The sequence below is a fragment of the Zeus faber genome (genome assembly GCF_960531495.2).
Source record: "Zeus faber genome assembly, chromosome: 11".
Lineage (NCBI taxonomy): Eukaryota > Metazoa > Chordata > Actinopteri > Zeiformes > Zeidae > Zeus > Zeus faber.
In genome coordinates, this window is record NC_137205.1 from 15,507,450 (window position 1) to 15,519,908 (window position 12,459).

Consider the following 12,459-nt stretch of genomic DNA (forward strand, 5'->3'; position numbering starts at 1 on the left):
GACCCGAGACTGAGCCCCTCAACCCTCTCACAACAACCCCCCCCCCTCCCACCACCACCACCTCCAGGCCAATCCCCCCGACAGATGTAGACAGTGCCGTTGCATTTCAGAGCAAGATGCAACCTCCTCATTCCTCGAAACAAACACACAAACGAGATGAAAAATAAACCTCACATACTGTAAACGCATTTCCATTCACTACATAGACAGCCCGCTTCAACAAAAGAGGGAAAGAATTACACACAGATACTCACACATGCACACAGGCTCAAATACAGCGAGGCACTGACAAAGTCCAGACCATCAACAGGCTGATTCTAATTAGCTCTCATCTGCTGCTGAGAGAGGCTTTGTTTCGCACCATGCCTGCCATACCCGGGATCAGACACCACATGAAACGCACCCAGTCTGGCCGCCAGAGTGAGTGGTTGTTCCCCGTGCCGAGACTTTCCACAGGAGGAAATTAATTCTGTGAAGAAATAAAATCTGACTTTTTTTTTTTGGACAAACTTAGGTAGACTTCCAAAGAGATCCGTTTCTGCATTGGTTGCACCTTGAGTGATCTGTGGAAGAGAGGGAAGGATGGACGAAAGGGGGAAATACAGGGACAGAGAGAGATATAGATAGAGGTGGTAGCCTGCCATTGCCAGAGTAACTTGCAAAAGCTTTTTTGTCTGGAGTCTCACCTTTCACTTTCCATTTCCAAGGTGCGCGGACAAAAATGTCTCTGAAGGCAGTTGGACAGACCTACAATCAATCAGCAACGGAGCGTGTGATGTAGCGCTGAGCGACTGATTTGGTAAATTAAACTTTTATCAAATCCTGTTGGAAGTACGGCAAACATATCTTTCTTGTCAACAAAAGCTTTTTAGAGAACCGCCCAGTTCATGTGATACTGTTGCGAGAGCAGATTCAACAGAACGTTCCACATCAGCGGCAATCTGGAAATCTGTTTGAATGGCATGGTGGCTAGACTTACTCTGCAGAGCAAATGAAACATCAGCTTGTAGATTTGTCTGGTTCCCAGGCTAGATAGGTGGTTGGCCAACTCAATGACTGAAATTCGCTCAATAAAGCACCATTAGCAGAGCAAGCATTACTTCGGGCTGCATGATTGCTTTGCAGGCCCCCTGGTAAACAAGCTCAATAGTAACTGATGACCTTCGGCTACAAGGACAGGCTACATTTGTTCAGCAAAGAGAACTGCCTCATACACATGCATGGGGCCAGATAAACTGCAACATTCTCGAGAAACCATCATTATGCTGCGTTAGGTGAAGGAATATTGACGCCGCAACAATGGACATTTCAAATGCCACTTTGACATACAGCTAGCCAGGGCCTATTATACAGAGCATGAGCGCATATTTTTGTAGATTTGTAGTGCATTTCATGACATTTAAGCACATTCCAGTAAGGCTATTTGTCCACCTAAAACAGCATGTCGGCGGTTTATCCAGAATGTTATAACTTTGGGTCGTGATATCAAATAAATGTTTCATTTTCAGACTTAACCAGAGGGCGGAATCACGATCCAACTTTGCTTGATTGGAGTTGACGGTGACACCATAGGATAACACTCAGGACTGGCTTTGTAACGCAAAGGAGCGTATAGCAGCCACACAGTTATATAGAGTATACGTCACCCAAGTGGCGTTTTAAGGGCCCTCCGACACAGAGACACAGGCAAAGATGTTGCAAACGCAGCAGTTTATTGTAGGGAGTGGCACGATGTAACAAGCAGGGAGCAGCAGATAGACACATGTCATGGCAGAGGCTCTCCCCTTGTGTGTGTGGGGATGGGTGATTTACCTGTTGCTCGTTGATTGCTCTGACAAGCACAATTCCCGGGCCCAATTACCTAGACCCAAGACTGGTGTGGCTGCTTAAACCACACCACCCCCAAACCACAATGTTATATTAGTCAAAGCCCAAACAACTCTGGAAAATGCATTCCAGAAGATTCCAAAAGAAACTGTAAGAAATAGTTATACCTTGAATGGTTATAGTTTAATTCATTGTGTTAGGGTTGGGCAATCGTGCAAAATTCTAATCAGCGATCGCTGTGCACACATAGTTCAAAATGTAATGCGGCAAACAGTCTCCCCATTGGAGAAGTGCAGGATTTATTATTTACAAGTAAAGTATTTACACAAAAACATCTTGTTTTTCCTAAATTAAGTCCCATAGTAGCGGAGAGCTACGAGGAGACGGGGGTGACGCGACACGGGACAATGGGGACAGAGGTTTTTTGGAACGCGACGGAACAGGGCAGTCCCTTAACCCAATTGTGTTTAAAAAAAATTGTTTCACACAGGTAGGAAACAAACAAAAATAAATACATCTAACATAAAAACAGAAAAAACGCCACGGGAATCAGGAACCAGCACACCTGCGCACCGCTGTCTGGAAGAGAAATTAAAAAAAAAAATTTGACTCCTATATACCTCTTTTCCACTGCGGACATTGGCGCATAAATAGGACAGGAATATCCATGTATCGTTCAATCATTTCATGTCCGATTTTGAATCTCAAATCAAAATCAGAAGTCATTGACTTTTTTCCCCCGCATGCGGGACCATGAAATGTTTTGTGTGTGTGGACTGTTCCGCCAGGCTCCGAGCCATGCGCATGCACCGGTTTTCATTTTCCACACAAGAGAAAGAAACGAAGGAAACAAAATGAATTCAATATGAAAGAATATGAAAGAAAATCCATTTCTGTGGTCGCAGTTGATTTAGAGAATACACTTCACAATGAGGGTAAGAAGAACACATAATGCCAGATCAACAAGAGGGAAAACATCACAGTAAAAAAACATTCTTTCACACGCAATACAAGAACACTTTCACGCAATGAACATTACAAATAATCAATAATAAATCCAAAACAGCTCCGAGCGGAGCGGGCGAGAGTGGCTCTCTCCCGCTCCGCTCCGACGGACTCGGAGCAGGGGTGCAGTTTCAGGACACTGTAAACTGCACTTACACCGTTTCAATGCTCGGATTTTTCCTGGCGGATATAAAAAAAATATTGTCTGTCATTAATGTCAATCAGTGATTTCAATCGCCAATCTGGCCAGGCTATTGTGTGTGCACATTTAATGCCAAATAAATGAAGAAGGAATCTTCCACGCGAACCGCGAACCCTGCGCTATGTGTCTGCAGAATATATTGTTACACCTCTAGCGTGTGTGTGTGTGCATTGCACCTGTGTGCAGTTTATAAACTGTGAAAGTAAGTAACTGACCATTTAGGTGTGACGTAAATGTGGAGGAGGAGCAAGGGGTGCACATGCGTGTGTGAACACCTGTTCTGAGCTATGCGCCTCAGAGTGATTTAAGTGTGTCAACACACACCCCGACCCCCCCCACCACACACACACACACACACACACACACACACACACACACACACACACACACACACACACACACACACTCTCTACAGGTTAATGGCCGCTGAGGGCGAGGTGTGAGAGGCCGTGTGGGGGGACACAGCTGTCGTCTAGAGGCCCAGGGTCGAGGCATGTCAGAGGGCTGGTGTGAGAGAATGTGTTAACGAACTAATTCAGGACGGTCTGTTCAGGTTTTACTGTCCCTCCCTCACTTTCTCATATTCATTCAGAATGTAGGGTACATGTTTCTTGCTTTTTATCCATTTGTTCCTGGTTTTTCTTTTTGACAATTGTGTGGCTCTTCCCATACCACTAAGGTAGCACTGGGGAACTGCATTAGGTTATTAAATATTCTAATAAGAGATTGTATTAAGATGTCTTGGTAGAGCTTTCTATTGAAAGTTAAATTACACTGCTGCAACTCATTGACATAGCTGAAGTGCTCCAAACTGGGATACCATGGCTAGGTATATGCATCTGCTATGAATCAGCCAAGAATCTTTCCTGTGGAGCGCTACAGAGACACTTTCATTTTTTGAACGGTGCCTTGACCAGGAGATGATGTTGGAACAGCTGACTGGGCAGGAAGCGGTGGTCTGTGGCAGGCACGCCTCTCTGAGTTGGCCGTTCTGTGATCAGGAGCTTCAGGACATGACCATGAGACAGATGCTGGATAGGTGGTAATTGTTGGTCTCTTGTTCGACCTCTGGGGCTACTCCGCATGAGCAAGAGTAAACTGGGATGAAGGGACTGCATGTAAACTGCAGCTAAACACACACATTAATCCACTGCAGGTGCATCAATACAAGCAAAGGTGTCGTATATCAAGACGCATTGTATTCAGGTGCAGGAAACCTGGTGCACACAGAAGCAGCTGCACAGAAATGCTTATCTTGAGAAAATGTGCACTCATATTTCATATCATCAACCTGGGTGTAATGGAGCTCTGCTGCCTGCCCTGGGCCCCACCCTGTGCCATCACTCTGCATCCCTCTATCGATCTCACCCACTAATACACAGGCACTGCCGCAGCACATGAAACCTCTCCCTCTGGCGTGGAGCCCCATGCCGCCCCCCCCCCCTCACACAGCTACACAGCCTATCTCTCGATCTCGACAGTCATGCAGCCTGAAAAAGTCATGGATTCAGAGTTCAAATGTTTACTGTATTTATATTTGATTTTGCTCTGTCTCAGTTTGCCTCAATCACCAGTTTCATTGCTTTCTTCCATTTTATGTAATTGAATCACAGTTCCATTAGAGGAGCGGGTGGAGCTGGGGGCGTTCCACTTGCAATATCAGCTGGTATGAACCCTTATATCAATACTACATCTCTAAGTGCTCACATATAGTATACTAGCTGAGTGCTTTAGGATGCCTGACAAAGCGCTGTGTGACAGAAATATTGTATAATATTATTGAGAGCTTAAATTTCAGAATGTAAATGTACATGGGATGCAACGGAAAAGTGGGCTCACAGTTCGGTATGTATCACGGTTTTGGGGTGGCGGTAACGGCACGGTGTCTTTGTATTTAAGAAAAATAAAATAAAATAAAATAAAAGTTACAAAGGTGTAAAAAATGTTTTTATAGTAGTCTGTAGTGTAGTAGTAGTCTATGTGTGTATGACTGTGGTGGGAGGGAGGAGACGGAGGTTGAAATTCATTGATGATGGGTGCATAAGTTCATCTGATTGGAGGGGAGGTGTCCAGGATAGTGGATAATTCAAATAAAAATGTCCCTTTATATACACATATGAATATATATATATATATACATACACACACATACACACACACACACACACACACACACATACACTTACATACAAACATACATACATACAAGTATTTTAACCAAATAAATAATAATAGTAAAATAACTAATTCAAATCTAACCTCACAGACAGACCAGTACATGTTTGCGTTCGCTTTGTGAACCTGACCTGACAGTGGGTGCGCTCCTTTTCGGCCAGGGCACCTCCCAGCGAGGGAGGAGCTTAGGCTACCTCTTACATAGAGGGGGACACATTTGCCGGCGGCAGGACAGGGCAACTTCAACAAACACAACATAAAACTGTAAAACTTGACAAAAACAAAAGAACAGCTCATCACCCAGCGAGACTCGGTTCCCTTCATTCATACAAAAGCAGAGAAGTTCGTAATAAAGAGGGACACGGCCATCCCAGGGGGTTATTGTCCGACTGGACCCCTTTTTGATTGCACTCTTTACCAAAACATTTCTAGTTCTGTAGTTTTATCTCATGTTTCTATTGGAAAGGCTGCGTAGCTGTGAACGGGTGAAAAAAATAAAAATAAATAGACTTCTCGCGCAAAAAAAGAGAAATGCTGCGCGGCTCCGTACGAATGACGTGGCCCGTGGAGCCGCAACAGTGAATTCAATAGGAAGGAGCACTTACGGCACGCTGCGCAGTCCAGTGCACTTCTACCGTGCTACAGCGGGTCACGTGTGCGTATTGAACCGTAGGGAGACGTACCGAACGGTTTGATAACATACCGTGTACCGTTGCATCCCTAGAATGTACTTTCTTTCTTCTGGCCACTTTCATCCCGCACACTTTTTGCTCTGCTTGGTTTAGTACAAACCAGTCTACAAATGACTTCCAACAGATATTTGCCTCGTGTCATAAATGATCTCGCTCTCCCTGAACAAGTATAAAACTTTAGGCAAAGTGCATTGCCTGTTCTTCACATTAAAAGAAAATGTCCTGTAAAGTCTCCACCAGATTCCTTTATTCCTCCAGTCCTCTGGGCAAGGGCAAGAGAAGGAAGAGGAGGAGGAAGCTGTGACTAGTCCTCCAGACTAAGGTGTTGGCTGACGCTAACACAGGGTCAAGGGTCAGGTCTGAAGCAGCTCAGGAAGGGAGGATGAGGGGAGAAGCTGAGGTGAAGGTCACGACTTGAAGCCAGGTGACACAAGCGCTGAGAGATGCCCTCATCTTTCAGCGCTCCTTAACAAAGGACACAACAGTCCTTTGTTAAGGAATAGAGATACAACAGGTTGATAACTACTGTATTACTTGAATTGAGCGCTTGATGCGCCTAAGACCTACCTGTCAGTTGTTGAACATTTACTACAAGTAGTTGGATACCACACTGCTATACTGACAAACGGCAAATTAAATTATTTGAAAGGACAGACAAGACAAACACTAAAAATATAATAATATCAACACGGGACATCACGGTGTGAAATATGAGCACAGAGAAGGAAAGTCTATTCTTGGCTGGTCAAGGAGGGAGCCGGTTTCGATCCAGGGAAAGCTTCTGCTAAAGGGCGGCCTGCTGGACTAACAAAGATGTCAAAGGGGTGGCTATAACAATCTACGAGCAGTTATTAAATGCTGGATTCAAACAAAAAAAGTGGAAACAGATTGACAGCCCGATTAATAAGCGAAGAGTGACACCTCATAGTGTATCAGCTTACAAACACAGGACAGACCCCACACACACACACACACACACACACACACACACACACACACACACACAGCAAGAGCAATGTTCACCGGCACATATTTCCAAAATAGACACAGGAAAAGCCTTCCTCTGCAACACACAAAAGTATGCCAAGGCCGATTAAAGCAGACTGAGATAGGGACCTCCGTGGAGACGGTATACAAACAGAACCATGCTTCTCCAAACACACACAAAGACCACCTGAGTAAAGGTCAAGGGAGGCGGCCTCTCCTAACTCCCAGCCCGGAGCCATGGAGCATCGTCACTGCACTGCCAACCTCCCATTTACATCAAGATTTAAGAGTGCCTATCACATGATATGCAACAGAACCATCTGCAGATTACCGAGGGTCTTAAAAACTTCTCATTTGTACTTTTCATGTCAATATAGTGCCAAGAGAGCAGTCGTCTCACAGCCTGAAGGATCTGCGTTTGAACTGGGCTGGGGTCTTTCTGTGTGGAGTTTGCATGTTCACGTGGGTTTCCCACCCCAAAGACATGCACGTTAGGGTTAGACATTCATGCCGATGCCCCCGACCAAGGTATTGGCTGGTATAAGACTGGGGATGGTCCCCGAGCACCGTGCTGTGGCTGCCCACTGCTCCTAAAATACTTGGGATGGGTTAAATACAGAAGACAAGTTTCCCTGCGGAAATGTTCTTCAATAATTCTGTGCCTTTCATTACACGCGCAATCAATATAACTTTCTGTAAATTACTGAGCATTTCAAAATTGCTTATTTGTACTCTTTGTGAAAATATACTGCATTGTGGACCATATCGTGAGGATTAGAAACTGTTGACATCGTGTTGATCATCGTCCTAGTGGGAATTTTGTCGATTCAGGACAAGCAGGCATGTTACACCAATATATGAACCTCTGTGGATTTATAGGCTACCCATTGATGGAGAGAATAATAATAATAATAATAATAATAATAATAATAATAATAATAATAATAATAATACAATATAATGTTGTAATAATAATAATAACATTAGATAATAATAATAATAATACTATAGTAATAAAAACAATTAAAATAAATATAGCTGCAGGTAGCAATACATAGGGTCCAGTTTAGTCATGTTAGGTATGTATTACAGGTTTCGGAGGTTCCCAAATCTGCGCTGTGATTTAATGCGGCGACATTTGGAGCCGACCGGGGGATTCTCTCCCACCGCAGATTCTTTACTTAATCGCTCTCCTTTGGCAGGGACGGGACATGTAGTAGACGGTATGACGATGTCACAAAGCGTCCTACTGCAAGTCTTATCTCGTTCAATTTGACTGTGAACAGTGGCGTGTCGGTGAAGCGCGACCGCCTGGACATTTGGGACCAAATTTGGCCGGTTTCTCACTAATTTCTTCTCCGTTTGTGGAGCAATTCGGATGGAAGTTGAACCACGGGATGTTCGTGACACACCGGCTCAAACGACACCTCAACCCTGTTCGTCACTTCTGCCGCTGTTCCGTTTCAAATCGTTTTAGCCCAATAATAATTCTCAAGAGTTTACCCTTGGACCCCCTAATATTATTATTAGGCGTGCAAGCCCGAATAACAATAAAAAAATAATAATAACCATAATAACAACTTTATTCATGTTATCATAATTCTTGTTATAAAAACAGTCCAAGCTGTTGGGGGCGGAATTCTCGTTTGGGACGTCCAGTCCAAAAAAATGTCACAACAACAGAAGCAAAAGCATGGAATACAAGTTAGATACATACGTTTAAAAGCCACTCGTCTGCGAGCTATGCCGAACGGAGATAAAATGGCGTAAATCTATGTTTAAATTGGCGGTTTGCTGTGTCTTCGGGGCACGGTCGGGCTGGCTCGGCGCGCCGCTCGGTAATCCGCTTAGGGAATCACGCTCTCCGGCCGGCAGCTCGGAGCCACCGAAAACAGCCCGCGGTTTTTTCGGTTTTCTTTCTTTCTTTTTTTTCAAAGGAAATAAAAACAAAACGAGTCCGTCGCAACGTGGCGTTCACCTACTTGGCTGTCTGCGTAGGGAGGAATTCCAACAAGGCAGAAGGCAACTCCATTCATTGGACAGCTGAGGTTGTTCGGCGGCGGCGGCGGCAGCGGGTGGGGTGGGAGGGCGGGGAGATTTGTTGCTTCCAAGTGGACGTCGAGAACGACACAACTCCGCGGCCGGGAACAAGGTGATATATAGCGGCTCTGCCCGCTGGCCACCTATCCAGCTTCCTGCCTCGGCCCTCTGCTTTCCGCTGTTTCGGGACCGTTCGCTGGTCTCGGAGCTCCCCCTCCTCCTCCGCCTCCTCCCCCTCTTCTTCCGCCACACCGCATCAGTAGGGATCCCTCTCTGGCGTGGACGGAGCGGAGTCGCACCGGATAGGGGGGCTGCGCCGGGCTCTGCCGCCCGGCCGGGGACTGCCCGCCGCGAGAGCGGCCCCTGGCGGTGCCACGGGGCTCGGCTCGAAGCGCCGAGGAGGGTAATGAGGGCAGGGGAGGGGTCGGCGACCTTTGGTACGTGATGTATTTTTATTTATTGCTGTAAGTGTCGGCGGAGTTTTGACCAAATATTCGAGCCCTCTAATGCGGGCAAGATGGCATGTATACTGTATATGTAAACTGTATATGTATACTGTATATGTAAACTGTATATGTAAACTGTATATGTATACTGTATATGTAAACTGTATATGTAAACTGTATATGTATACTGTACATGTATACTGTATATGTAAACTGTATATGTATACTGTATATGTAAACTGTATATGTAAACTGTATATGTATACTGTACATGTATACTGTATATGTATACTGTATATGTAAACTGTATATGTAAACTGGATATGTAAACTGTATATGTATACTGTACATGTATACTGTATATGTATACTGTATATGTATACTGTATACTGCTGGCTTTATGTCGTAAACCCAGTGACCATGGTAAGGGCACAGTTGCTTACAATTGACGAATGTAAAATAATAATCATAATAATAACAATAATAATATACACACACACACACACACACACATATATATATAAATAAATAAATAAATAAATAAATACATAAATAAATAAACAAATAAATAAATATGTATATAACTATATACTTATATACATATATACACACACATATACATATACACATACATATATATTTGATATGGCCATATGGGTGGGGTTGGAAAGTTGCATGAGACCTCGGAGACAGGCTACCGGTTCGTGCCACAACGCAAAGACCATGATGCCGTTTACTGGCATCAGAATCGGTTTTATTTCGCCAGGTACATTCACGCATACGAGGAATTTCTTTGAGCGAGGTCTTCTTTTCTTCTTCTGGTGGCACACAACTCAGTGTTTTTAAAAGCGGTGCAAGGCCCTTTAAACAAAGGATTTCTGCAGCCTGATCAACTGATAAAAGCTACGGAAAAGAACAAACAGCTGGATGGGATACAGAGGGGCATAATTTAGAACAAAAGGCACGCTGTTTCCAAAACACCTTATTATTTAAAATCCAAACGCAAATTCCCGGTACAAATTCTTTGAGGATATAGCTTGGAAAAAGTTGAAAACAATTGTTATTTTAGCCTGTTATGGTAAGAGATAAATCACGCACTTGAGACTAAAGAGACATTTTATAAAGAGGAAGCTTACTAATCACTCTGACAGGAACTCCAACTCCATTCAACTGCTGGGAACAGCTATTCCCAAACTTGAGTACGCGTACAGCCCCCTCCCCCCGACAGTTTGCATAGAGCCAGAGCCAGGCTAGAGCCAGCCCTGTAGAGGGGGGCACACAGCTGGAGGTTGAATGTGTGAAGGGGTATCGCACTGTAAAACGTCTGGGAATCACTGGTCTACATGATACACACCTCTATCTCAGCACTATTCATCGCCTGGAGCTCTGTGCATGGGCGCCGGATTCTACCATGTCGCGCGGGGATGCGGGGGCGTAAGAGAGTGACGGAGAACGGGTCCCCATCACGCACAGAGCTTGTTTCGTTCCATAAGGAAACAGAGTAAAATTAGATAACCTTCATCTAAAATTTAAAAAAACACACTCTCTTTGCACACTGATCACGGGTGCCCCATCAGTGGCGCGGCGTGGTACCGCCAGAGAGGGAGCGATCGGGGCGCAGAGCCGGCCCCGCGGGGTTGTTTTAGATCAGGGGGCTTTTCATAAAACATTCGCGGCTGAGGCTCTGGACACCCGCCCCTAACGACCCCACTGTCACGAATGTTCTATTACCGTAATAGTGAAAAGTGGGGGGGACAAAAAATCTTGGTGTCCCCGTTATTCAGGCGCCCTTGGCTGTGCGTGGATAATTAGCTCTGCAGCAGCTCCGTAGCGCTGGCCAGTTACCGAAGTGGGATTGGAGGAAGGATGATCAAAATGCGCAAAACTGAAAAGAAGGAATCTAAGGTGAATAGACTTAAGGGGAGAACATGGAGACGTGGCATCTGCTACAGCCAGGGTGATGGCTCCAAGCTCGGGGCCCATGTGGCTGCTATTAACGAGCAGCGTGCAGCGAGAGCAAGGAGCCACTTCAAAGCCGCCTGCCTACCGGGAAGTAGGCTGGAGTCATGGGGGAAGAGGAAGCTTAGGGGAGTTCCACAGAGCTACAGCTGCCAGCTCTGTTTCTATCTCTTCAGATATCTCCTCCTGTCTGCTCACTCTCCATGCGTGGCCCTAAAACACTGCCCCATCCCTCACTGGGGCGCCCCAAGAAACTACAGCCATGCCAGCAACTCCCTAGCCCCCAAAGGGGGCGGTTAACCCTCATGTTGACCTTCACTCATCTCCAAACTGGCCCCATTTGAAAGGAAAGATTATAATGTCAATCCCAAAGTCCCCCCCCCCCCCCCCCCCCCCCCCCGTGAATATGAGGCCTGTCTCAAACCCCCGTCATGGGAGAGCGAGAGGCAGAAAGATTTAGGTTCCTTCAAGACCCTGGAAAAGACCCCGGGGGAGAGAGCTGGGCAGGTGGCACAGCCTGGGAGGGTCTGTCTCGTGTGTGTGCGATGTGTGTGTGCGCGTGTGTGTGTGTGTGTGTGTGTTTGTGTGTGTGTGTGTGTGTGCGTGTGCGTGTGTGTGTCTGGCGGGGGGGGGGGGGTCCATTTAAGGGTCAAGGAGCGTGAGGACCGTCACAGCTGGTGGGCTGTAATGGTGCGTATCTTATCTGACCTGGGATCAGGATCTACCTCGCGCTTGTCCTCTTATTTAAAGCGTGTTTTTGTTCGGCAGGAGTCGGCGAGTAAATCACTCGCTGCTCTGTCACTGGCTCTGGGAGGAATTAAACCACTTTAACGAGTGCCTCCGTGTTTGGGTTCGCCACATCTTCCGCTCTCTCTCACGCACATGCACAGACTGTGGCTGGTATAGCTAATGCACACACACACACACACACACACTCACACAGAACATCAAACTGCTTGTTCGTATAACAAAATAGCCTCAGTATCAATATGTATGGAAATAAATATAAATATATGTTATACAGTGTGTGTCGCACACCACGTTGGACTTCCTCCCTGCCCCCTCCCCCTCCTCCTCCTCCTCCTCTGTATGTCTGTGGGCCAACCTTAATCTCTGACACACAGCC

General features: G+C 45.7%; 1 protein-coding gene across 1 annotated transcript in view; it reads right to left on the minus strand.

Annotated features, from left to right (window-relative positions):
• Positions 1-8,973, minus strand: part of arhgap23a (Rho GTPase activating protein 23a) — a 52,135-nt gene extending 43,162 nt beyond the window's left edge. The window contains exon 1 of the mRNA XM_080009190.1: positions 8,871-8,973. Coding sequence (XP_079865316.1) covers positions 8,871-8,924 — 54 coding nt within the window. The 5' untranslated portion in view covers positions 8,925-8,973. The remainder of the gene's footprint in view (positions 1-8,870) is intronic.
• Between the last annotated feature and the right edge of the window lie 3,486 nt (positions 8,974-12,459).